The 27,381-nt window shown below is 38.2% G+C and overlaps 1 protein-coding gene across 6 annotated transcripts in view; it reads right to left on the reverse strand.

Annotated features, from left to right (window-relative positions):
* The window catches only part of GKAP1 (G kinase anchoring protein 1), an 83,754-nt gene that overhangs the window by 49,060 nt on the left and 7,313 nt on the right, over positions 1 to 27,381 (reverse strand). For 5 of the 6 annotated variants that reach the window (XM_055350851.2, XM_055350848.2, XM_055350849.2 and 2 more), the window contains 4 exons: positions 23,215 to 23,473; positions 18,381 to 18,524; positions 7,354 to 7,431; positions 3,463 to 3,586 (listed from right to left, as the gene is read on the reverse strand). In XM_055350851.2, coding sequence (XP_055206826.1) covers positions 3,463 to 3,586; positions 7,354 to 7,431; positions 18,381 to 18,524; positions 23,215 to 23,430 — 562 coding nt within the window. In that variant the 5' untranslated portion in view covers positions 23,431 to 23,473. Of the gene's footprint in view, positions 1 to 3,462; positions 3,587 to 7,353; positions 7,432 to 18,380; positions 18,525 to 23,214; positions 23,474 to 24,805; positions 24,827 to 27,381 lie in introns of those variants that run through there. The other variant, XM_063696494.1, reaches the window with a different exon arrangement.

Here is a 27,381-nt window from a genome sequence, read left to right on the forward strand (position 1 = left end):
GGATGCTGAGGCATGAAAATTGCTTGAACCCAGGAGGCGGAAGCTGCAGAGAGCCAGGGATCATGCTACTGCACTCCAACCTGGGCGACAGAGCAAAACTCTGTCTCTAAATAAAGTACAAATAGTGAGCAAGTATTCTTATTTAAAGTAGAGATGATCAGGATATCTAACACTTAACAATGCTTCTTGTGTACAGCAGAAATTTTCTATTCTCAAGGACTAAAAATAATATAACTTTCTTATGACTGCAAATCTAAAAGCTGGTCCAGTTCTCTAAAGAGTTTCTTGATCAGAATAGTGTCCATAAACACAGTAAATGCCAAAATCACCAACTTCAGATCAAACTACCAAATCTTGGTAAATTAGACAGTCACTCTTCTAGCATGTTCTATTTAGCATACAGTGATGCCAGAACCTAAGAACCTCAACTGTGTTAATCATGACTTGCAAAAGCTGTGTAGGTTCTCTTTAATAACATACTGATGTTTTTCTCAAATTTACACACCATTTAAGAAATCAAATGTGGAAAACAGGAGTTTTAGAAAGCATTCTTTCCTTGTTTCTGCCTAGTTTTTAAAAAAATGTATTTCTTCTTCTTTTTTTTTTTTTGAGATGGAATCTCACCCTGTCGCCCAGGCTGGAGTGCAGTGGTACGATCTCGGCTCACTGCAACCTCTGCCTCCCGGGTTCAAGCGATTCTCCTGCCTCAGCCTCCCGAATAGTTGGGACTACAGGCGCGTGCCACCATGCCCAGCTAATTTTTTGTATTTTTAGTAAAGATCGGTTTCACTGTGTTAGCCAGGGTGGTCTTGATCTCCTAACCTCGTGATCCAACCACCTCAGCCTCCCAAAGTGCTGGGATTACAGGCGTGAGCCACTGTGCCCAGCCACTTCTTTCTTTTTTTTTAAGAGACAAGATCTCACTCTGTTGCCTAGGCTGGAGTGCACTGGCATGATCATAGCTCACTATAGCTAGCCTCTGGCTCCTAGCCTCAAGTGATCTCTTGCCTTGGCCTCCCAAAGCACTGGGATTAAAGGTATGGTCCACTGCATCCAGCCCAAAATAGATTTCTTAGGTGAAATCTTTTTTACTAAACTTGGATTTTTTTTTTTTTTTTTTTTTTTTGAGATAGATGGAGTTTCGCTCTTGTTGCCCAGGCTGGAGTGCAATGGCACAATCTTGGCTCACTGCAACCTCCACCTTTTGGGTTCAAGCAATTCTCCTGCCTCAGCCTCCTGAGTAGCTGGGATTACAGGCATGCACCACTACGCCCAGCTAATTTTTTGTATTTAGTAGAGATGCGGTTTCACCATGTTGGCCAGGCTGGTCTCAAACTCCTGATCTTAGCTTATCCACCTGCCTCAGCCTCCCAAAGTGCTGGAATTGCAGGCGTGAGCCATCGCGCCCAGCCTTTTTTTTTTTTTTTTTTTTAAAGATGAAGTCTCACTCTGTTGTCCCAGGCTGGAGTCCAGTGGCACGACCTTGGCTCACTACAACCTCCACCTCCCCGGTTCAATAGATTCTCCTGCCTCAGCCTCTGGAGTAGCTGGGATTACAGGCACACGCCACCACACGCCCAGCTACTCTTTGTATTTTTAGTAGAGACAGGGTTTCACCATGTTGGCCAGGCTGGGCTTGAACTCCTGACCTGAAATGGATCCACCTGCCTTGTCCCCGCAAAGTGCTAGGATTACAGGCGTGAGCCACCACGCCCGACCAAAAGTTGGAAATTTTAATATGTATTTGTTCTTTTAACCCCAAAGCAAAGCAACTTAATCACTGGCAGCCTACAGGGAAAAACTTCCTTGATCCTCAAAGGAAAACAATATAATCTTCTAAATATATTCTCTGATTTTCAAAGAAAGGCTTATTTCTGAAAGCAGTATTTGGGTTTTTTTCTTTTTGAAATTATTGCTATGGTAATATTTATCCTCACAGAACAATGCCCAATGTACTAAGGCTGAATTCATATGAGTCAAATAAAATGCTCTGCCAATGAACAAATAGCTGTTCATACGGTGAGCAACTATTCTGACGGGTATAGACACAGCGCTGTTCAATAAAATTTTCTGTGATGATAGTAATGTTCTATAGCTGGACTAACATGGAAGCCACTAGTCATATGTGACTGAGCACTTGAAATATGGCTAATGCAATTAAGAAACATTTTCATTTTTATTTTTATTAAACTGCCACACATGAATAGTAGCTACCATACTGTACAGCACAGGCTAAGTATTTTTAACATTTCACACATTAAATATAATGTGCTTTGTAGTTTATCTTCAAAAGTTTAGTGGATAGTAAAATTCCTTCTGTCTTCTCCATTTGATAAAAAATACAAATGATACTATAAACACTTTTCTGGTAATAAGTCTCATTCTAAAATTTGTATTTTAATTTTCTAAGATGCAGTTCCAGATAACTTGAAGAGGTTGACCAACAATGGCTGAAATATGAAAATACTATTCCTGGCCTACTGTAAGCCAAATCAGTTTATGTATAAGGAAAATAATATGTTTCAAGATGACTCAAACTACAAATGTCAGTTTTTATTTTCAGTAAGTTTTAGGAAAGAGACAAACTCAAAAATACAAAAAGATAAATTCTTACTAAAGTTTTATGGGGTTTTAATGACTGATTTTAAATTACTTTAAAACCCCAAATGGTTTTAGTTTATTTCCAAACAGTTTTGTCCCTTCCAAAACTCATGTTGAAATTTAATCGCCACCAGGTGTGGTGGCTCACGCCTGTAATCCCAGCAGTTTGGGAGGCCAAGGCGGGCAGATCTCCTGAGCTCAGGAGTTTGAGACCACCCTGGGCAAGACGGTGAAACCCTGTCTCTACTAAAAAATACAAAAGACTAGTTGGGCATGGTGGCACAGGCCTGTAGTCCTAGCTACTCGGGAGACTGAGGCATAAGAATTGCTTGAGTCATGGAGGCGGAGGTTACAGTGAGCCATGACTGCACCACTGCACTCCAGCTTGGGCTACAGAGTGAGACTCCATCTAAAAAAAGAAAAAAAAAAAAAAGAAATTTAATTGCCATTGTAACAATATTAAGAGGTAGGATCTTCAACAGGTAATTAGGCTATCAGAGCTCTACCCTCACAGGTGGGATTGGTTATAAAAGGGCAAATTTGGCCCCCTTTTGCTCTCACTCTTGCCATGTGATGACTCCTCAAGAAGGCCCTCACCAGATGCTGGCATCTTGATATTGGACTTCCCAGCTTCCAGAACTGTGAGCCAATAAACTTCCATTCATTATAAATGACCCATTCTCAGGTACTCTGTTACAGCAGTACAAAATGAACTAAGACACAAGTTTACATTTTTTACATTCTACATGATACATGAATAACTTTTACTTATTGTTTAAAAATTAGAAAGACATTTACAACTGAAGTATAAAACAGACGTAGAATAGTTCTTTTAGCATAATAGCATTGTATATACATTACCTTCCGAATGAAAATCTTTTAGTGATACTGTGAGAGGTCTGTCTTTTCCCTGATGATTCTTTCTTTTATCTTTTTTATTCATAACTTTGGACTGAGTTGAAGTATTTTCAGCATTTTCATACTCCTAAAAAGAATTACCAACAACAATTAAGTTCAGTTTACAAACTGTAAAATAAACTCACCAAAAGGTAATATGTTTCTTAAAGTTTATTTTTTAAAGATAAAAGGCAAATAAAAACCCAAAATTTAGGCTAGCCAAATTGTATAAAGGGATACCTCTTTATTCATTTACTCAATCCCTTACATCTTAAACATTCAAATGAAAACAAAAAAGTCATACCTTGGCCTATAACCCCCTCCTCATTGCTACCTTCTACCTTTCAAGACCAAATTTAAGACAATAATCAGCAATTTCCTGCCTCATCCCACTGAAATCTGGCTTCTGCTGGTCTCTGATACTAAAATTAAGGTCAATCTCCTCTTTATTGCCATATCCAAAACACATTATTTTTGTCAAGCATCTCTTGGTTTTCTTAATACATTTCTGACTACTGCTAAGTTTCCTTTGCTGGCTTATTTTCTCAACCTTCTCAAAAGCATAGCGGTTGTTCACATTATCCCACTCTTAACCTATTTTTTTAATACTTTATACCCACTGCTCTTCAATCTCAAAGTTTAAAGTTCTACCAATAAACTAATTATTTCTGTATAGACAGACAACTGAACTGGAATGTTCAATAAGCATCTCCACACGAAATGTATTCTATCTTTCCATCTCACTACCCTGCCTTCCCCACTCGATCCTTTATGAAGTACCTTGTTATGCCGCCACCATCTGCACATCTGTCTAAGTTGGAAACCTCAGAATATCGTTGCCTACTCTCCTGCACACCTTACAGCCAATTAACTACTAGGTCTTGTTTAACTTATCTCCTGAAGATATCTTAAATTCATTCTCTGTTCTTTGTACATTCTGTCATTCCCCCATCTCCCTTTTGCTTGGATACTGCAACAGTCTCCAATTTTAGCTCCTCAATCCATCTTCTACGCTGCTACACATGAGTTTCTAAAATGAAAACCCAAAATCAATCTAAAAGTTAAAATGATTAAACAGCTTTCTGCCAATGGATGTATAAAACCCAATCTCCATGCCTAGTACATGAAGAAATTTATGTCCTATCCTTCTGGCTGTATCTCTAGAAGTTCTAGGTCCTTAAATGACAGTTTTTCAAATATGCTATATTCTTTCACATGTACACATCTTATATACTTGCCACTCCTTCCTTCAGAATGCCTACTTTCCTCTTGTCTACCTCATGAACTTCTAACACATGTAATAAGACTCTTTAAAGAATCCTTTCCTAAAACCCATCCCCAACAAAGGCACTGAAAAGCCTTCTATTATTCTGAATTTCCACTGCACTGAGAACATACATCTCTCAGTACTATACACTATGTCTCCCTCCACTACACTCAAGGGGCACACTTTGGCTATTCAATAATTATTTGCTGAATAACTGACAGAATAGAACAGAAAATGCTATCCCAGCCAGGCGCAGTGGCTCACGCCTGTAATCCCAGCACTTTGGGAGGCTGAGGCGGGCGGATCACCTGAGGTCGGGAGTTCAAGACTAGCCTGACCAACATGGAGAAACCCCGTCTCTACTAAAAGTACAAAATTAGCCGGGGTGGTGGCACATGCCTGTAATTCCAGCTACTCGGGAGGCTGAGGCAGGAGAATCACTTGAACCCGGGAGGCGGGGGTTGTGGTGAACCGAGATTGCGCCATTACACTACAGCCTGGGCAACAACAGCGAAACTCTGTCTCAAAAAAAAAAGAAAAAGAAAAAAAAAGAAAAGAAAAAGAAAATGCCATCCCAAACTTTAGTTATCTGTAATAAAAATCCTTAGGCTAAAACAATTGTATTAAAAGTTGTTTTATTGAATATTGACTTTTATCTCAATGACTACCCATCGATGTAATCACATCAAACTACCCATTGCATACAAAAGAAGTTCCTCCCTTCTCTTAGTCATTATTGTTGGCTAAAATCAATGATTTTGAGTACTACACCTATGACTGTGCAAAGAACACTGGCTGGGAGTACGACATTTTATCAACACTATTTACTCTATTTCTCCTCTAAGGATACAGGTAATCCTTCTAGCTTTAGAATCTAGACATATATCCATAAATCTAACAGCAAGAAGTCATCTTTGTATAATATTCTATTTGATAAATTTTATCTCCTAATTGAGCAAGACAGGATTACTTTTCCAGTGTAACCTGACAGTCCATTTAAATGATTAAATCATAGTAAAACTAGCTGTATCAATTTTTGTAATTTTCCTGCTTTGTGTCTAAATGGGTATGTAACAATAATGGTTACAGTTCATTTTTTGTTATTTGGGGTAACAGAAAGGGATATGGAAATGAAACACATATAATATATACACCCCACTTTATTAGCAACTTTTTTCTTTTTCCCTTGAACTATAAATAACTAGCAAAATCAATGCTGTGAATTTTTTTGTTAAGATGGGATCTCCCTTTCTTGCCCAGGCGGGAGGAGTGCAATGGGATGATCATAGCTCACTGCATCCTCTAACTGCTGGGTTCAAGGGGTTCTCCCACCTCAGCCTCCCAAGTAGCTGGGAATACAGGCTCACACCACCATGCCCAGCTAATTAAAAAAAACATATTTAGAGACAGTGTCTTGCTGTGTTAACCCAAGCTAGTCTCAAACTCCAGGCCTCAAGCAATCCTCCTGTCTCAGCCTCCTGAGTAGCTGCTGTGAATTTTAATTATTCACTTCTTTTCATTTTGGATAAAGACACTAATGCACAAGCACATGGCCAAAAAGTCTTAAGGATGACCAGAGGCCATTTATGATCAACCACTGAGTAATCACAGCTTGAACAAATGTTATAAACCAAAAAAGAATCCCAATAAATGTTACGGAATAAAATGTTAAATGATATTAACGTAATGAATACTCACACAATTTAAATAGGGAAACTGGAAACCAACACTTCTTTTTACTTAAATCCTCCTTCAATAACAAGCTATAGAATGCATTTCAACACACAACCTAATATCAAAGCTCAGTGACAAATGCTGAGTTTTCAAGGCCAAAATTTCAGAAATGGCCTTCTACTTTATTTGATTTGTAGTGCAACTCTGGCAGAGGGTCTCTCAATAAATGCCCCTGTACTGTAATAGCCCATATTAAAATTTTAAATCCACTTATTTTCTATGTTCATTTAAAATTAAAATAATTGGCAGGGCACAGTGGCTCACACCTGTAATCCCAGCACTTTGGGAGGCCAAGGTGGGTGGATCAGCAGAGCTCAGGAGTTCGAGACCAGCCTGGCCAACGTGGCGAAATCCCATCTCTACTAAAAAAACAAAATTTAGCTGCGTGTGGTGGCTCACGCCTGTAGTCCCAGCTACTCAGGAGGCTGAGGCGTGAGAATCGCTTGAACCTGGGAGGCGGAGGTTGCAGTGAGGTGAGATCATACCACTGCACTCCAGCCTGGGCAAGAGAGTGAGACTCGGTCCCAAGAAAAAATAATAATAAAAGTAAATAAAATTAAATTAAAATCATCTGTTGTGAATTTTATTCTCTCTCTTCCTTTCATCTTGGGTGGGGAAATTCCTTAACTAAACATTCCAAGTCACCGGACAAAGCTTAATTCCAACTGTTTCTGTTCTACCTCAAAACTTGAGAAGGAATCCTATTATAAACACTTCTTGGTAATATTTTATTATGGTAATGAATTTTTGGACAAACTTTTATAGAAAAATTTTATGTAAAATTCAAGTAGGTTGATTTTAACCTCTCACCACTTAAACTTCTAAAATATCTAAATCAGTAAGTATGTAAATACCTTTTTGTGCTCTTCATATTCTAGTTTACTTAGTAACAATGCCTTCTCAAGATCTGCTTCAAACATTTCAGATGTCAGCTAAAAAAAAAAGTTTCACAATAAACAGACAGTATCATTACATCACATGAGCAAAATAACCATACATATTACTATATACAGAGGAAAAGAAAGCAAATATGTTAAAAAACAATATGGATTCTCCAAAGTTATCTAACCATGCCAAACTAGGAAGCCTATATTCTGTAGAAGACATCAAAATACAAACTTCCAATTTTGAGATTTCCATTTCTCCTCTTCATTGTTAATTATCTATTGTATATGATATAATCTTACTTTTTACCTTAATAAAAAAATCTTACCAAATAATTGGCACTATAATAGATGTCAAAGGCAACATTCAGTTTAGGACACTAAAAATTATGAGTGATTATTACTCAAAAATATAAGAATACTAAAAAATAACTCAATAAGCATTATTAAACACAATATACCATTTCATGAATATAGAAAAAACCACAGGTACAAAATAAGTTTGCCAAATGTCCTGGCATATGCCAGGTGTTACAGAATAATTGTTCACAGTGCATATTTTTACTCTCAAAATGATAAACTATATGGTTGCTTTAAGTCATCTAATAATGATTCTTTGTGATATGTATTTGTTTCTCTTTTTCACTAATCAATCTCACCTAACTTTTTAAAATCCAGTTTTCACCACCCTCCAATCCAATTAATCTCTACAAGACTTACTTTTCCTAATTGCCAAACAGAATGTTGCAGTAGTTGGATGAGACTTTGAGTTGTCCACTACTGGGCATAAGGTGAGTGGGTTTGCAGCTGTATACAAGATAGCTGCAACATGACATGGGTAAACATCCTGGATTTGTGTACATGTATGTGTCTATGTGTACAGGATAACAAAAGCATAAATTTAGTGGGCATCTCTTGTTTTTATCTGTCCAGAATCCCTTCCTCGATTCCTTTAAATAAGTGCACTTCATTCCAAAGTCCCATGGTTTCAGCAGAATAGCCAGTCGCATAATTCTGTACACTAAGCACTACCATACCACACAAACACCCAAGCTGTCATCACCAATGACAAAGGTGGGGGCAAGTGATCCAATTCCTTTTTTTTCCTCCCAGGAATTAAATTTTGAGAACAAAGAAAAAGCAGGTGGGGTTTAATTATCTGATGATAACCCTCGAAAAATGACATCTACTAGCTCATGCCTCTGAGCACTCCCAAATTCCTTGGTTTCCAGCTTTGCCAAGACCTAATTATTTAGTTTTTAATTCAGATCTGTGAATCACTCAGTATCCTTCAAAAAAGTTTTTTTGTCTAAGTTAATCATAATTGTTTCTATTACTTAATGATTTTTAAAAATCTAAACTAAAATAGAAACCAACTCCAAAAAGAAGTGATCTGTTTCAAAGAGAAACCTTAAAAACTAGAAAAATACTGGACACTATGAACTAAACATTTCTAAGCAAAGTCATCCCTTTGAAAGCATCTAATCCTATGCTGATACAATAAAAAGAGAGGAAAAAAAGATTAAGCTTACACAGAAAAACAATCCAACGCAGAAAAATACAATTAGAATTAAAATGGCAAGTAAGGATATATAGAACTAGAAAATCAGATTAAGTCCAGTGTAAATTATACATACTTTACGGAATAACTGAAAAGAATTGAAGAATTACTCTAAACTAGTAATTAGCAAGAAAAAGTAATAAATTAATCTTTTAGTCTTACTATATACACTTATGTACATGGGTATTCAACGGTTATAAGGTAAAAGGAAATTTCCATCAATTTCTCCACCTAACCTCATGGCAAACTGATAATAAAATGTTTCACTAAACTTAAAGGACAGTAATCATCCTAACTGAAAAATTAACAAAACTAGGCCGGCACAGTGGCTCACGCCTATAATCCCAGCACTTTAGGAGGACGAGGTGGGCGGATCACCTGAGGTCAGGAGTTTGAGACCAGCCTGGCCAACATGGTGAAACCCCGTCTCTACTAAAAATACAAAAAACAAAACAAAACAAAACAAAAAAACAAAAAAAACCAGCCTGGCATGGTGGTGCATGCCTGTAGTTCCAGCTACTCGGGAGGCTGAGGCAGGAGTATCACTTGAACCCAGAGGCGGAGGTTGCAGTGAGCTGAGATTGCACCACTGCACTCCAGACTAGATGACAGAGTGGGACTCCGTCTCAAAAAAAGAAAAAGAAAAAAAGAAAAAGTAACAAAACTACTTGTTTATTCTGAACAAAGCTTTTCAATTTGCCACTAAAATTTTAATCCCTATTAATGACATTTAATTATAGAAAGGGCATTTGAGATTATTTCTAATATGTCACATAGTCTGATGATATTCCAGAAATAAGTTAGTGGGCAGAACAGGTTAGGAAGTTGGAAGTCTTGTTAGATGTCATTTTTATTTTTCATATTAATTCACAGAATTTAAATGTTAAGGCAGTTCATTCTAATCGCATGATAAAAACTGAATGAAATAGAAATTTTAGGCCAGGCGTGGTGGCTCACGCCTGTAATCCCAGCACTTTGGGAGGCCGAGACAGGCAGATCACAAGGTCAGGAGATCGAGACCATCCTGGCTAACACGGTGAAACCCCGTCTCTACTAAAAATACAAAAAAATGGCCGGGCGCGGTGGCTCACGCCTGTAATCCCAGCACTTTGGGAGGCCGAGACAGGCAGATCACAAGGTCAGGAGATCGAGACCATCCTGGCTAACACGGTGAAACCCCGTCTCTACTAAAAATACAAAAAAATGGCCGGGCGCGGTGGCTCACGCCTGTAATCCCAGCACTTTGGGAGGCCGAGGTGGGCGGATCACGAGGTCAGGAGATCGAGACCATCCTGGCTAACACAGTGAAACCCCGTCTCTACTAAAAAATACAAAAAATTAGCCGGGCGTGGTGGCGGGCGCCTGTAGTCCCAGCTACGCGGGAGGCTGAGGCAGGAGAATGGCGTGAACCCGGGAGGCGGAGCTTGCAGTGAGCCGAGATCGCGCCACTGCACTCCAGCCTGGGCGACAGAGCGAGACTCCGTCTCAAAAAAAAAAAAAAAAAAAAAAAAAAAATTAGCCGGACGTGGTGGCGGGCGCCTGTAGTCCCAGCTACTCGGGAGGCTGAGGCACGAGAATGGTGTGAACCCGGGAGGCAGAGCTTGCAGTGAGCCGACATCGCGCCACTGCACCCTAGCCTGGGCGACAGAGCAAGACTCCGTCTCAAAAAAAAAAGGAAAATAGAAATAGAAATTTTAAAGTAAAAAAATATGGCCCTCCCAGCAACTGATTCTAATTGTAGCTCAGACTTTAAATTTACCTGTTAATTGTTAACACAAACTAGTATACAAGAAAATGCAGGTAGACAAAAATGATTTAAATTTAAATTTTTGAAAACTAGAACAAATCTTCCAAAAATTTCATTGTATGACCAATCAGCCACTAAGGATTCATTTAGAGTCTCCTAGGGGCTGTGCCCTCCCTGCCTATGGGGCTTAATTTAAAGCAGCGGCATAAATTTGGCTTTTGCCCTTGAAGAATTCCTACCCAGTTGAGGATGTAAGATTAACGTGTATGAACTACAGGAAATAGAATAAGACATTAAAAGAGCTACAAAAGTTGAGAAAAAGAAGATCAACAACAAATGTAATTCAGGAATACAGAAAAAAAATCCTTTTAAGTTGGTATTTAAATATAGATACAATTTGGATAGGCAGAAATAGAACTGCAGGAAGAGCCACATTATGTTAATGTTATAATATTAAGAATAGATATACTATGGGATACTAAGGAAAGTCATTCTGACAAAAAGTGAATTTTAAACATTACAAGAGAAAGATGTGGAAAAAACACAGGCTTTGGGAGATCACAGAAATGGATAATTTAAATTCCTATTCCACCCATGCTAGCTGTGACCTTGAACAAGTTATATTAACTCCTGTGAATCTCAGAACATTTAAAAAGGACATTGGAATATCAACTGTACAAGGTAGTTTTAAGGATTTAAAGTTGTAATGTGTATGAAGTACCTAGCACAGTTCCTGGCATAAGAGCAGTACCAAATGAATTAGAATTACTCTCCCATGTTGGAGAATAGTAGAAAATAAGATTGCTCAGTTAGGGCAGCATAAGGTTCCAGACACTTCCTAAAATTTAAGTCTATGGGGCAGATAAAAGAGGAATGCTAATATTAAATAAAAGTAATTTTTAAGATATAAACTGGAATATTAGAAGAATGAGAACCTAGAATCAATGTGTCTGACTAAGCCATTGTAATCTCAGACAGCATATGGGCACCTGGACCAAAATGTAGCAATGCAGAAAATAAAGAAGAGACTGATCAAGTTTTGGAACACTGATAATATGAAGTGTGAAAGATTCAAAGATAAGGTTTTTGACCTTAGATAATAGGGAGAATGGTAGCACAAGACTAACACATATCAGAAAAGAGAAAGAAAATGTGATTCAAAATTCTCTAAACATATCTTTATTCTCTGTCAAAGACTGCTATAAATATAGCTGACAATCTACTTAATCAGTAAATGTATAGGTAAAAGAGAGAGGGAGACAGAGACAGAGACTGGGCTTATAAGACAGGCTCCAGGCAATAAAATGCAAATAAAAGCATACTTTTAAAAAAGTACCTTGTTTAAGTTTGTGAATGGGAAGTTCCTTATTATTTTCTTTTTATTTATGGGAGTAGGAGGAAAGGAAGAAAAAGAGGAAATAGCAGGCACTAAAATGCCTACAGAATTCAAGAAGATACTTACATGTGTCCAAGATGGAGTACTTCAGATCCCCTTCCTCTTGACTTCCTCATTGCCTCCTACTCCCCATCTAGTAGTAAAACATTTTTTTTTCTATTTAAGCAAACCTATAGCTCAATCAGTTAAAGAGTATGAAGAACCAATGAAAAACCTAAAGGACAGTAAATATTTTGGTACTAACATTTTTTAAAAATTAATTTGTAAGTCTAAGTACCATTACAATTTTACTCATTTAAATCCAAACAAAATAAATTCCAAATGAAGAGTTAGTCTTCAATTCTCATAGGCAACACGGAAATATAGCTACTATAAAACAAAAGAGATCACCATTCTGAAGACATCTAACACTTGCAGCCAACTGATTGGACTTAATAGCAGTAGTGCATAGTGGTCCTCTAACCCATTAGATTTTCAAAGTGTAGACTACATATCTTTCAGTAATTTGGAAGGCAAGATTATTTTCCCAGAAATCTTACAGTAGTCTTATTGAACATAATTATTCTAAAGGTTGTCAGAGTTCTACAAAAATGACATATATAATTCACATTCATTACCACATTCAGTTCATCTCAGCTAATGTATTTTTATGTCTTCTGAGTGCTGTTTGCATTTACTAAGTCTGTATTTTTGTTGTATGCTTTATCACACCTCCAAGCAATAAAAATGGTTAATGAGTCACAAAAGAATTAAAAGTAGTAATGAAAATAGAACCGTAAATAATGCAACTTATAAAAACACAATAAATTTTGAAATTAACAGGACTCCAATACAGTGAATATAGAATATAAACGTGTATGTGTTAGGATGAGAGTGATGTCACAAAAGGAGCAGAAAAGGAAAGTTATAAACAGAAAATTAAGATAATGAATATTTAAATTTTTCATTTGAGTCATCCATCTATTTGCTCCTAGCTACCTGTCATGAAATCTGGTCAGAAGACTGGGTGTGGTGGCTCATGCCTACAATCCCAGCACTTTGGGAAGCTGACGTATGTGGACTGCTTGAGACCAGGAGTTCAAGACCAGCCTGGGCAACACGGCAAAACCCCATCTCTACTAAAAATACAAAAAATTAGCCAGCCATGGTGGAGTGTGCCTGTAGTCCCAGCTACTTGGGAGGCTGAGGCGGGAGAATCATCTGAGCCTGGGAGTCAAGGCTGCAGTTAGCCATGATCACACCACTGCATTCCAACTTGGGCGATGGGAGTAAGACCCCATCTCAAAAAATATATGAAAATTAAAAAAAAGAGAGAAAGAAACTTGGTGAGACCAGTGGCCTGAAGATATCACAGTTTTTGTTTCACTTTCAAACAAAGCCAAGGGACCTGTAGGAGTCTTTCCAGAACAACTACTAAGTAATGCTTTCCAGCATAAAAGTGATTAATTTTATTGCTAAAGAGCCAAAAATACAATGGATTTATTTGAATTTACACTCCTTATAAGGAAACCAGGTAGTCAAACTACTGCCAAGGGATTTATTATACCAACCACACAGTTAATGATAAATATTACACTCACAAACAAACAAAACCAGAACAAGCTTTTGGAAAAAAACCTTTATCAAATGAACTGAAGGATGTCACGTAAGAGAGAACTTGCTATTGTGCACATAGTAACAGACATTTCACTTCAGAGTGAGAAAAATACCAGTGACGTGTAGAGTTTGAATCAATACAGTAACAGAAGAAATACACAATAAAATTTGGTCTGTTAATCACTGAAACCCTTAAAAAGAGATTTTTCTATTTATTTTTTGAGTCATGACTTTTAAAAAAAGGTACACTGGAGTCAATAATATCAGTGCATCATGCATAAAGCAGATTATACCTGAAAAACATCTACACAGAGATTCATTCATAGGCAACAGCTGTTGGTGAACAATATGTTTCTTGATCTTGATTTAATCGTTTTAAAAAACAGTGGCTGGGCGTGGTGGCTCACGCCTGTAATCCCAGCACTTTGGTAGGTGGAGGTGGGGAGGGGAGGATCACCTGAGGTCAGGAGTTCAAGACCAGCCTGGCCTGTAAAATCCCACCTCTACTAAAAAACAATACAAAAAACTAGCCGGGCGTGGTGGCACATGCCTGTAATCCCAGCTACTCAGGAGGCTGAAGTAGGAGAATCGCTTGAATCCGGGAGGCGGAGGTCACAGTGAGCCGAGATTGTGCCACTGCACTCCAGCCTGGGCGACAAGAGCGAGACTCCATCTCAAAAAAAAAAAAAAAAAAAAAAAAAAGTGAAAATTATGCATACAACCAAGTCAAAGCCACGCCCTACATATTTTTTTAAAAACAGCTTTACTGGGATATAATTTACATATCATTTTATACATCATATATCATATGACACTCATTTCAATTAAGAAACATACACATCTTTTGATATATACATCTAAGCAAATAAATGAGTAGGGAATATAAGACCACTTTTCCACAATGAAGTGTGCTGGGATAGATACAAGTTAGCTACTACTTAGAGTTAATTCTTTATTGAACTAGCTTAAATACTCACCACTAGTGTTTTTTTATTGTTTGTGCTCTTTATTTAGATTTTCTTTTTAATTGACAGGAGCACATCTCAGAAAAATTTGCAGAAAGGACAATGGTGGTATACTCTCTCAGTTATTGTTATGTCTGAGAGTGTCTTTTTTTTTTTTTTTTTTGAGATAGGGTCTCGCTCTGTCACCCAGGCTGAAGTGCACTGGCATGATCACGGCTCACTGCAGCCTGAGTAGCTGGGATTACACGCATGCGCTACCACATCCAGTGAATTTTTGCATTTTTTTGTAGAGATGGGGATTTGCCATATTGCCTAGGCTGGTCTCGCGAACTCCTGGGCTCAAGTGATCTGCCTACCTTGGCCTCCTAAAGTGCTAGGATTACAGGAATGACCTGCTGCACTGGGCCTGAGTGTGTTTCTTTCACATTCACACAAATGACTTCTAGGCTAGATGTGAAATTCTTGGTCCTAACATTTTGGTTCTGGTGATTAAAGCAGCCAGCCTGATTCTTCATCCTGTGTAGGCAACCAGTTTTCTCCTGTGTATATATTTATACTACTATTTCCTTATTCCTCATTCTTAAAATTAGAATCTAATTCTTAAAAGACTTAAATTTGGTGTTCTTTTCAAGCTTAGATTTTATCAAAATAATCTTTTTTCTTTTTTTAGAGCTAGGGTCTCACTATGTTGCCCAGGCCAGTCTCAAACTCCTGGCCTCAAGCAATATTCCTGCCTCAACCTCCCAAAGTGCTGGGATTACAGGCATGAGCCACTGCACTCGGCCTATCAACATAATCTCTAATACCTGTGTCTCTTCTATTTGTTTCAGGGACATTAATTATGCCTCTGTTGGATTTAAATTCAGTGTTCCAATCTATCATGTCAATTTTATCAGTAAAACTTATCTCAAATTTTCCTTCACACAATTGGCTCAGCTTTCTTTAGTAGATACTCTGGTCCTTCTAATTAAGTTTTTAATCTGCTATGATTTTATTTCCTAAATTTTAAAATTCACCCATCTCACTTTGTTTTTTTGAGATGGAGTTTCACTCTTGTTGCCCAGGCTGGAGTGCAATGGCACAATCTTGGCTCACAACCTCTGCCTCCTGGGTTCAAGATATTCTCCTGCCTCAGTCTCCCAAGTACCTGGGATTACAGGCATGCACCATCACGCCTGACTAATTTTGTATTTTTAGTAGAGACGGGGACTTCTCCACGTTGGTCAGGCTGGTCTCGAACTCCCGACCTCAGGTGATTGGCCCACCTAGGCCTCCCAAAGTGCTGGGATTACAGGTGTGAGCCACCGCACCCGGCCCCATCTCAGTTTTAATTCACCCGTCTCCCTTTTAATTTCTCTCAGTCACTTTTTCATTTTAGTGCATTATTTTATCTTACTTTGTTATATAACATTACTATCCCCTTGACTTTTACAAAATGTTCTAGCCTCTTGATTTTTATTAAAGCAAAACATAGGTGCTATCTAAAATAAACTTCCATTTCCTGCAGCAAATCTTTTTCGAGGTGTGCTTTCACTCCGGACACTAAGTACAGTGTTCTTTTCCTTCATGTGGCAGAAACTTTTCTTCCATTGATACAAGATCAACTGAGATCCAGTGTTTGCTCATAAACAGGTGAACTGAGTGCTTTCCTACTGTCCATCTGGTTAGGTGTTTAATTCTAGCTCTCAGATTGTATGCTAAGGCTTAGTTGATGTAAATTTGCATTATCAATATGGTGATTTAGGAGTAGGAAACTTTGTTCTTAGCATAATTTCTCTTTCGTGTTTGACATAAGCAGCCAAGTAACAGCTAAGTTTTTCATGCTCAGCCCTCCATCCCTGAAATTTCTCATACTGTGTCAGGAAGAACACCCCCTACATTGTATGCTTTCTGCCTAGTATATAGTCATTGCCTGATCCCTGTAAACGTAGCTACTTTTGAAATCTATTATTACTCTATCAATAATAATAATAGAATAGATTCCAGACAGTATATTGTCCATCAGTTGCAAGGCTTGCCCTTATCTTTTCCTCACCTCTCAGTGTAATTATCCCAAGATCTACTCTACTTCCACACATTATTTTCTTCCAAGTGAGTCTCCCACATAAGGTTCCAGGTCTTCCTAAGTGACCCATCAGTAGTATACTCAGCAGAAATTCATCAAAGTTCCTGGGCCTTCAACGGCATCCTTATATAGGATCAGGGCCAAGTCACACTATTTCCTTTTCATCATTACCTGCTCATTTCAGCAGCAATCAGTGGGAGCAGAAGAAAAGGCAATCAGATATCTGTGATCAAGTTCCCACGTTGCATGGAATTTATTTTGGTGCAAATTTGAGTAGTTTTCCTTCATTAGTTCTCCAGTAAACTTTAGGCCACTGGGAGAAATTCTCTCCAATGAAGACACTGGTAAATTCTATTACTGGCTAAACAAGTAGATCATCAAAACATTTATATTTGTAAACAAGAATCGGTCATAATGAATATTTTATAAGAAAAAAAAGAATCAACCCCTAGAAACAGTACAAGATGATTTATCCAGTATACCAGTACCTGGAACTGCCATTTGAACAGCACTACTGCATGGCTCTATAGTAATAATTAATGCTTATAATGATGAGCCTGAGGCACTGCAAAATCCTAAAGAAAATGTTATAATTAGCATAGTTTATGTTAAGAGAATAACTCAGTATAGTCTATTTATTTTAAAACTGGTAATCCAAGAATGATAGAAATAGCCACTCTACTAGACCTAACATCTGCTAGAATGATACTCATTCTGAATGCATCAAATGATAGTTTGACAGGCAAATAAATAATTCATCACTTACTATACATATAGCATCTCCTAGAGTACATTCCAGGCTTAGTATGTTATTTTCCTGGACTCCACACACAAAAAAGATATGTATTCGTCTTAATGAGTTATCTATTTTATTTGGTTGTTAATGACATTTAATAGAGACATAGAAGAACAAAATATCATGTAAACAGGTTAAAGAAACAAACAACGGTAAAGTTTCCCAAAGGATTTCTTTTTTAAGCAAAACTGTCACTGGGTATTATTTGTTTTTTGTTATGAGACAGGGTCTCACTCTGCTGCCCAGGCTGGAGTGCAGTGACAAAATCATGGCTCACTGCAGCCTCGACCTCCTGAGCTCTGGTGATCTTCCCACCTCAGCCACTGGAGTAGCTGGGACCACAAGTGTGCGCCTCCATGCCCGGCTAATTTTTCTATTTTTTTGTAGACAAAGGGTTTTGCTCTGTGGCCCAGGGTGGTCTCAAACTCCTAGGCTCAAGCCATCTACCCGCCTCAGCCTCCCAAATTGCTAGGATTACAGGTGTGGGCCACCTGTAGGCTGTACACTCCCAGCCTAGTCACTGTGTATTTTTAACAAGAGATTTCTGCCCTACAAATGTGATTTTCTTACTTGGAATAATTTAATACTGTTCCCCTACCTTCCCTGTCTTTCCCTGATTTGTAAAAGGCAGATGATTTTTAAAACCACAAAATAACTGCTTCGTATTGCCAAAACTAACATAAACAACAAATGTATCACTTTTGTTTTTCAGTAGATCAAAAACAGAACCTCTTATTAAAAGCAACAAATATGAATTAATCCAATACAAATTGCTTCTCAGAACAGTGGTGACATGAATTCAGAGGCACTGCCATCTGAAAAGTCCATAAATTCAATGAAAAACAAAGCAATTTTATTTACTTAGTTGTACCTGCTCATCTCTTTGTCTCCACTCTTGCCAATTTTCTTCTCGTGAATCCTTCTGTACTGGGTTTGACAATGGAAGATCATGTTGAGCGTTACAAACAGCATGGGAGGATTTCTGGGGAATTTTCTTAAAAGCAAGATTCCTGAGCTATAAAACAAACAAAAAACATATTAAATTCAGTTTACCAATCCTGGGATACTAATGTTTTTTTTTAATTAAAAAAAAACCAATGATATTTTTATACTTCTACTCCAACCACTCGTTTTGCTAACTCACACAGCTAAAGTTATTTGTGTTTTCTATAATCTTTGTAGAATGTTAATTTTGCCAGCATTTGAGATAATGTTGGTAGATCTATATATAAAATGATTAAGTGAAAAATGTATTATACTCTATTATACCACCATTTTAATCATTCTTCTTTACTAAAAAGAAGTTTATAGGAGTAGAAAACAGTAAAACAAGTGTGCTTTTAAAATGCAAAACACAGCTGGGCTCAGTGGCTCACCCCTCTAATCTTAGCCCATTGGAAGGGTGAAGCAGGTGGACTGCTTGAGCCCAGGAGATTGAGACCAACCTCAGAGATGTGGCAAAACCCAGTCTTCACAAAAAATACAACAACAACAAAAAAACTAGCCGGGTGTGGTGACACACACCTGTGGTCCCAGCTACCCAGGAGGCTGAGGTGGGCGGATCACCTGAGCCCAGGGGGTTGAGGCTGCAGTGAGCAGTGATCATGCCACTGCACTCCAGCCTAGGCAACAGAGTGAGACCCTGTCTCAAAAATAAAAATAAAATAAAATGCAAAACAATACAGTTCAGAAAGCATACACATTTAAAAGTTTAAATAATGAGAGATCGCCTAAGCAACTCTGACAACTACTTTCCTAGTCCTGAAAAATACAGGGCCTAGTCCACAAAGTAACATAATCAACTAAAACAGCATGGGCCAAGCCACTCCCAACAATAAAAATAATCTGAGACAAAGTAGTTGAAACAAGAGAGAAAAATACTGAGAGGCTGTTATGAACTGAATTTCTTAAGTTTAGCCAGCAGACTCTGAGCATACTGCCTATGAGTTAGCCCTGTTCTGCAAGGAGCAGTTTAAAAAAAAACAAAGTTTAGCCTAAAGCTGCCTCCTTACGTTTTTTTTTTTTTTTTTTTTTGGCAGAGTCTCGCTCTGTCGCCAGCTGGAATGCAGTGGCGCAATCTTGCTCACTGTAACCTCCGCCTCCCAGGTTCAAGCAATTCTCCTGCCTCAGCCTCCCAAATAGCTGGGATTACAGTCATATGCCACCACGCCCAGATACTTTTTCTATTTTTAGTACAGATGGGTTTTCACCATGTTGGCCAGGCTGGTCTTGAACTCCTGACCTCAGGTGATCCCGCCCACCTCAGCCTCCCAAAAGTGTTGGGATTACAGGCGTGAGCCACCGCGCCCGGCCCCCACTGCCTCCTTACATATTTTAAGTTCAACTTGAAAGTTTCTCCATACATAGTGAACTGTAACCTAACAATGTATAAACAAACTATAACCTACTTTTGTACCAATCACCCAGTTTTAGCCAATCACAGGTGGTCAACTGTCAAACCATGTTCAAATAAGGCAAAGCTGGAGCTGTAACCAGTCCAGCTGTTTCTGTACCTCACTTCCATTTTCTGTCCACAAATACTATCTGACCAACTGACAGCCCAGGAGTAGCTCTGAATCTATTCTGGTTCTGGGGGCTGCTGAATTGTGAATCGGTCTTTGCGCATTTGAAGTGTTCAATTTAATTTGTCTTAAGTTTTTAACAAATTGTATCCTCCCTAAAGATACCTTGAAGCCCTAACCTCCAAGTGTCCCTGAATGTGACCTTATTTGGAAATTGGGTCTTTACACATGTAATCAAGTTAAGATAAAGTCATGCTGAATTAGGTTGGGCCCTAATCCAATATGACTGGTATCCTTATACAAAGAGGTGAAGACACAGATACACAGAGAATGCCACATAACAACACAGGCAGAGATTGGGGTGAGGACACAGCAAGCCAAAGGAATGCCATGGATTGACAGCTGCCACCCAGAAGCTAGAAGAGGCATGGAAAGATTCTACTCAGAGTCTCAGAGAAAGAATGGCCCTTTTGATCTGTGGATTTGAACCTCTACTAGACTCCAGAACTGTGAAAAAATAAATTTCCATTGTTTTAAGCCACCAAGTTTGTGGTTTTTTTTTTTTAAGGCAGCCCTGAGAAACTAATAAAGAGGATTTCAACTGAGGATCAACAATTTTAACTGTTAATATTAGGTTGGTGCAAAGTAATTGTGGTTTTTACCAAATACATTGTTCTGCAAAAGGGAGTAAGATAGAAACACCACTGTAAGTAGCTGGTTTCTGATTTGGAAAGGACATTCAGAAGGAGATGCTGCTGGAAATGAAACACTGGTAGGTCGGCTACTGTTTGCTTTACAGAAAGTAAAGGCTTATAGAACTGCAAATGGCTGAAGTGGAAAGGGTGGATCCTTCACACTCATTCTGTTTTATATTTTCTTATTCTCTAATATAAACTCCATTATTGCCTTATTTTCTGTTTCCCCCAAATCATCTTAATTCCTAAAAGAAAATAGTGGGCAATCAAAAGTTCTGAAAGATCTGACTTCTGAAAGGTTATCATCCAGTGAGGAAAATATCTTTCCTTTAAAGTTACTGTGTGGATAGCATTTTAAAGAATATTTAGAAAGCAATGGAGATGGAAATGTAACAGAAAAAAATAAACTGAAAAGGCTTTTTTCTAAGTCTTGGGACATTACTATGAGAATAAAACACTATTCTTTCATTAAATAATAAAAAGAAAGGTCCTTATATACCCAACGGCTCCTTCTATTAAACAAAACACATACTAGAGTTGTAGCTCAGCATTTCTTTTAAAAACAATGGGCATATTAAATGTTGGTCATATAAGTAAAGCTAAGGATGTCTAGGAAAAAAGGGCCTTCCATACAGTTTTTACTCTAAAGAAAAGAAATGGGCCAGGCGCAGTGGCTCACACCTGCAATCCCAGTACTTTGGGAGGCCGAGGCAGGCGGATCACGAGGTCAGGAGTTCCAGACCAGCCTGGCCAATATTGTGAAATCCCGTCTCTACTAAAAATATAAAAATTAGCCAGGCGTGGTGGCACGTGCCTGTAGTCCCAGCTACTCGAGAGGCTGAGGCAGAAGAACTGCTTGAACCTGGGAAGCAGAGGAGGTTGCAGTGAGCTGAGATCACGGCACTAAAACCCAGCTCGGGCAACAGAGGAAGACTCCATCTCAGAAAAAAAAAAAAAAAAAAAATGACCATCGAATGCATAAAAATGTACATTCAATGCGAGTTACAGAGGGTCAGGAATAGTGTTGCACACCTGTAATCTCAGCACTTTGGGAAGCTGAGGCAGGTGGATTGCTTGAGGCCAGGAGTTTGAGAACAGCCTGGGCAATGTACTGTGACCCTGTCTCTACAAAAAAAAAAAATTAGCTGGGTGCGGTGGTGCTTGCCTGTAGTCCTAGCTACTTGGGAGACTGAGGCAACAGGACTGCTTGAACCCAGGAGTTTGAGGCTACAGTGAGCTATATCATGCCACTGAACTCCAGCCTGGACAACAGAGAGAGATTCTGTCTTCTCTTTAAAAAAAAAAATAAAAGAGGCCAGCACGGTGGCTCACACCTATAATCCCAGCACTTTGGGAGGCCAAGGTGGGTGGATCACTTGAGCAACATGATGAAACCCTGTCTCTACCAAAAATACAAAAAATTAGCCTGGCGTAGTGGTGTGTGCCTGTGGTCCCAGTTGCTTGGGAGGCTGAGGTGGGAGGATCACTTGAGCCTGGGAGGCAGAGGTTGTAGTGAGCCGAGATCATACTACTGCATTCCAATCTGGGTAACAAGAGTGAGACCCTGTCTCAAAAAAACAAAAACAACTAGTCATATGATTTTTGCCTACAACAGTAAAAAGTAGGAAACAACCCAAATGCTTATCATGAGTTCAATTAAATAAAGTATGAAATAACCATGTAATTAAATATTGTAAACTGTGGATTCATTTAAAATAACAGAGATCTGTATTTACCAATATGGAAAACCGCTCATGGTTAATTTTTTTTAAAAGCCAGTTATAAAACAGTCTATTATATAACCCCATTTTCATTTAAGTATTAGAAGGATATATACATACATGTATATATTCATATAAATTTATATATGTGTACAGAAAACACATACCAAAATATTAATTGGTTATATCTCCGGTTATATCTATAAATGACCTGTTTCCTTTTAAGACTTTCCTATTTTAAACTTTATGCAATGAACACACAAACTTCCACAGTCAGAAAAAACGTACTTTAAAAATGTTCAGGCAGGGTGTGGTGGCTCACGCCTGTAATCCCAACCCTTTGGGAGGCTGAGGCAAGCAGATTGCTTGAGCCCAGGCGTTCAAGACCAGCCTATGCAACATGGCAAAACTCCATCTCTACAAAAAATGCAAAAATTAGCCAGGCATGGCAGTGTGTGCCTGTGGTCCCAGCTACTTGGGAGGCTAAGGTGTGAGGATACCTTGAGCCTAGGAGGTTGAGGCTACAGTGAACTGTGATCGTCCCACTGCACTCCAGCCTAGGTGACAGAGTGAGACCCTGTCTCAAAAAAAAAAAGATCATTACATTTGATTTTAAATGTACACAAATTCACATCCATTCATTGAAGTAATATTTTCAGAGTACCTGTGGAACAGGTACTATGGATACATAGGGGAACAAGATAGTATCTGTTCTCAGGATGATTACCATCTACTGGGAAAGCAGACAACACAAATAATTGTGTTACCTCATTTGCTTCACTCTGTTGCTGTTCCTTCTTTTTTCTTCTTTTCTCTCTTTTTTTCTCATTTGTAGTTGACTTGCTTCCTAAAGTTTGAGACTTTCCAGTATTTCGACCTTTACCTTTTCCAGGTTCAGAATCAGAGCCACTGCCACTATCCACTTGTAACAGGGCAAAACGAGAAGCGGTGGTGGGAACAGAACTAAGTACTGCTGAGGCCATCGTAAAGATTTTTCTTTTAAAATACTTCTGTCAAGAATAATTTCTGTGGGGAGGCAGAAGAGTAGGCAGATGGGTAAACAAACACAGAGTAAAATCTGTTGTAGATTCTAAAACAACCATATGTAGATACAATAAATTTCTTCTGACACTGGATTTAGTAAATTTGGATTAATACCCACAGCACTATTAGCAATAACATACTTTTATATTTAAGTAAACGATATAACATTTTACAATAGAAAAATGATATGAGATTTCACAGATATAATGTACTCATTTTTCCATGTATACTTTAAAAATTCACGGTCTTCCTCTCTCAATCATTCTGAAATATATACATAGTTATAGAGAACATCCTAAATCAATATGGTTTACAGTGGAAAAGAATATCATTTTTTCATGATACACAAAAAAAAGACCTTTAGTCCAACTACATGTTAACTCCCAACTTCCAATACAAGAAAAAAAGGAGTAAAGACAGAATACCACTCTTATCATATATAAAATACTACCATAGGTTTGCTTCTAGAGACTGTGATTTAGAACTGACAGCAAAAATAAAGAGCTTAAATTCTCTCAACCAAAGGAAACTTTTCAAAATGCCTTCCACATTATGTTTTAGTTCACTAGTTTCCATGCAAGCATAGGTCAGTGTAGCTTCATTCCGTGTGCTGTCAGCTTTTCCACAACCGTTTAGACTTAAAAGGGATCTTAAAAGTCCCCTAGTAGTTCCTAATCCAAATCCTTTAGTTATACAGCTAAGGTAAGTGGAGTTTAAGTTGGTTATGTGACTTCCCTTAGTTCTTTCTGGAAGTTAGTGGCTGAGTCTCCACCTGGACCTAGATTTGTTGAACCTTATTCTGAAAGTCCAAATTAAGAAGCCCTGTAACAACCAGAAGACTAAGTGCTCTTCTAATTAAAAAAGACAAAGATTGTCTTAACAGAATGGCAACTCAGAAATTTGTATTTTGAAATGTTTCAGGTAAAAACTGAATAAAATATTCAATTTGAAAAAATTAAGATGAACACTCCAAGTAGCCAGCACAAAGGTTAACAAAACGTTAACTGACTCCTATGCTTCTCTCCAATTGCACTCCCCCACTGCACCAGCCAGAGATAACAAGTATCCTGATTTTTGTATAACTTACTGCTTTGCTTTTCTTTATAGTTCTATTCTACGCCTTGATTCACAGTGATCATATCTGAATGAACTGCTGTCATTTCCACAATATCCCACTGGTTACATATATATTTCTTACTATATTCACATTATCACACAGGTCCACCCTATTCATTGCGGGAAAGGGCTATGTAAAGGTGAATACTAAGAAGTAAGGATTATTAAGATCCATTCTGAAAGCTAACCACACATTACCGTTTGTATGTTTTCAGGAGGGAAGAAAAATGAGAAGTATGTATTCAATCTTCCACCTTAAGTAACCAGAAAAATATCTGGAAATCTTTCAAGTTTTTGGTATGCAATGAAGAAAAATCACAGTAAGAACTGATGTCTGAAGATGCCATCTAGCCGTCATTAAGTCATAGCATTTTTATTACAGTATCATGTTAAGACAAATTGCTCCTGTGCCTAGAAATATGCAAATCAAGATAAAATATCACAATGTACAGAGATGATACCACATTGATAAACTGTGACAGATTTTTGGCTCCAATCTTTTCTACAAGCATGAGAATGAATGCTTCATAAGTTATTACAAACGAGAAAATGTTTCAAAATGGAAAAGAAATTCCAGAAATATTATGGAAAAGATGAATTCTGCTTCAACCTCAACATATCTTATTAAAATAACCTTATAGGCCGGGTGCAGTGGCTCACACCTATAATCCCAGTACTTTGGGAGGCCGAGGTGGGCAGGTCACTGGAGGCCAGGAGTTTGAAACCAGCCTGGGCAACATAGTGAGACCCTGTCTCTACCAAAAATACAAAAAATTAGCCGGGCATAGTGATGCATGCCTGTAATCCCAGCTACTCCAGAGGCTGAGGCATGAGAATCTCTTGAATCCAGGAAGTAGAGATTGCAGCAAACCGAGGTTGCACGACTGACTCCAGCCTGAGCAACGGAGTCAGACTCTCTCTCAAAAAAAAAAAATAATCCTATATAAAATTTTACTTTCTTGAGCACTCAAGGTACAATTATCCTACGTAGTTGTTCAACTATCATTAATATTCGATTTTAAATGTTGGGACTATTAATTGCAAGTGGCAGCTGTATTACTGTTCACAAATATTCACTGTCTCTCCCTGAAGGGGAATTATACTATACATCACTTCTCTGTTGAAGGCAGGCATAACCAGGTAACTTACTTTGGCCAGCGAAATATAAACTTTAAAAAGCTTTACAAGTCAGTGTGTGGTTCAACATATTCTCTTTTCCCGCTTCTGCAATTGCAGAAGCATATACTGAGATGGAATTTCTATCAGCCAGATCTAATAAAGTCTGCAACCACAATGAACAAAGCCCTCTTACTAACCTGTGGTGGACATGGTAGCTTGAGCAAGAAAGCAACTTTGCTGCTTTCAGCTGCTGAGATTTTCAGATTGCTACTGAAGCCTTATCAAGACTTACATCTTACACAAAAAAATTTCTTCCCATTCTAGGACTGATATGAAAACTGTGAATTTCATATATGGATTATTTGCATGCATAAAATGTTCATAAATGTCTATTCTGAAACATCTCTCCAAGGCTCATAGAAATTTTCTTTCTGTAGCATAAGGCAGAGCTATCTTACCAGGGTATCCTTAGATAAAGTTTCTCTTGGGCCTTGGGGCAGCCAGGAAACCCCTGAAAAAGTAAAAGCCTCTGTTCCAGTCACTTCCAGATACAAGAAACCTCATCCAGTGCTCCTCAGTGGGTAGCTCCTGCACATGCTGCTCTGGAGTTATGTCAACTATGAAAAGGGAAGTGCTCCAAGTCCTAGTAATCTACCTCATCAGACAACTGCAGAATGCACTGCTACCCATTATCATAGACAGGCTTGTGAAACTGTTGGAAGATTATGTTCAAGGTGCCTAAACAGCAAGGCACACAGTAGAATAAGCAGCAAGTCAAGAATGGGGGAGCCCAAAATCTAGTGAGCAAGGTTTCCTTAAAGCAACAGCCTTAAATCTCTATATTGATTATATTTTTACCCATTTGCCAGTGACATGCATTTTCAGCAGCATCAAATCTAGCTGCAAGGTGACTGCTCAAACAATGCATATGCTTTCTGTCACCTAGAGCTTTGTCATTAAACACTTGAAATTAGAAAGGTCAATTGAATTTGAAATCCTGTCATTCGCTTATTTATTCATTTGTTTATTTTTGAGACAGGGTCTCGCTCTGTCGCCCAGGCTGGAGTGCAGTAACATGATTATGGCTCACTGCAGCCTCGACTTCCTGGGCTAAAATGATTCTCCCAGATCAGCCTCCTGAGTAGCTGGGACTAAAGGTGTGTGCCACCATGCCTGGCTAATTTTTTCTATATTTTTATAGAGATGGGGGTCTCCCTATGTTGCCTAAGCTGGTCTCCAACTCCTGGGCTCAAGTGATCCTACCGCCTTAGCCTCCCAAAGTGCTGGGATTACAGGCATGAGCCACCGCAACTGCCCCAAATCCTTTCATTTTTATCACAAGAAATTTTCTATTACATTTTTGATGAAAAGAGCTGTTAGATCATTTAAAAATAATTTCAACTGTTATAAATTATTGAATGCTTAGATAAAAATTGTTTGTTTTTATTACCTACTCATACAAATGAAATTGTAATGGGCACTCAATTAATTCTAAGAAATCATTATTTAAAAGTCTAGATCAGGAACTAAATATTCTTATTTCATGGATAAACTGATTTTAAAATGAAAAGCTAATGTTCACAGAAGCAAGTACAATTCTCTCATTAGAAACCCTGAAAAGAGTCTGAAGTTTTATAGAAATTCAACATTTAGTA

This window comes from Gorilla gorilla, chromosome 13 (genome assembly GCF_029281585.2).
Source record: "Gorilla gorilla gorilla isolate KB3781 chromosome 13, NHGRI_mGorGor1-v2.1_pri, whole genome shotgun sequence".
NCBI classification, from domain to species: Eukaryota; Metazoa; Chordata; class Mammalia; order Primates; family Hominidae; genus Gorilla; species Gorilla gorilla.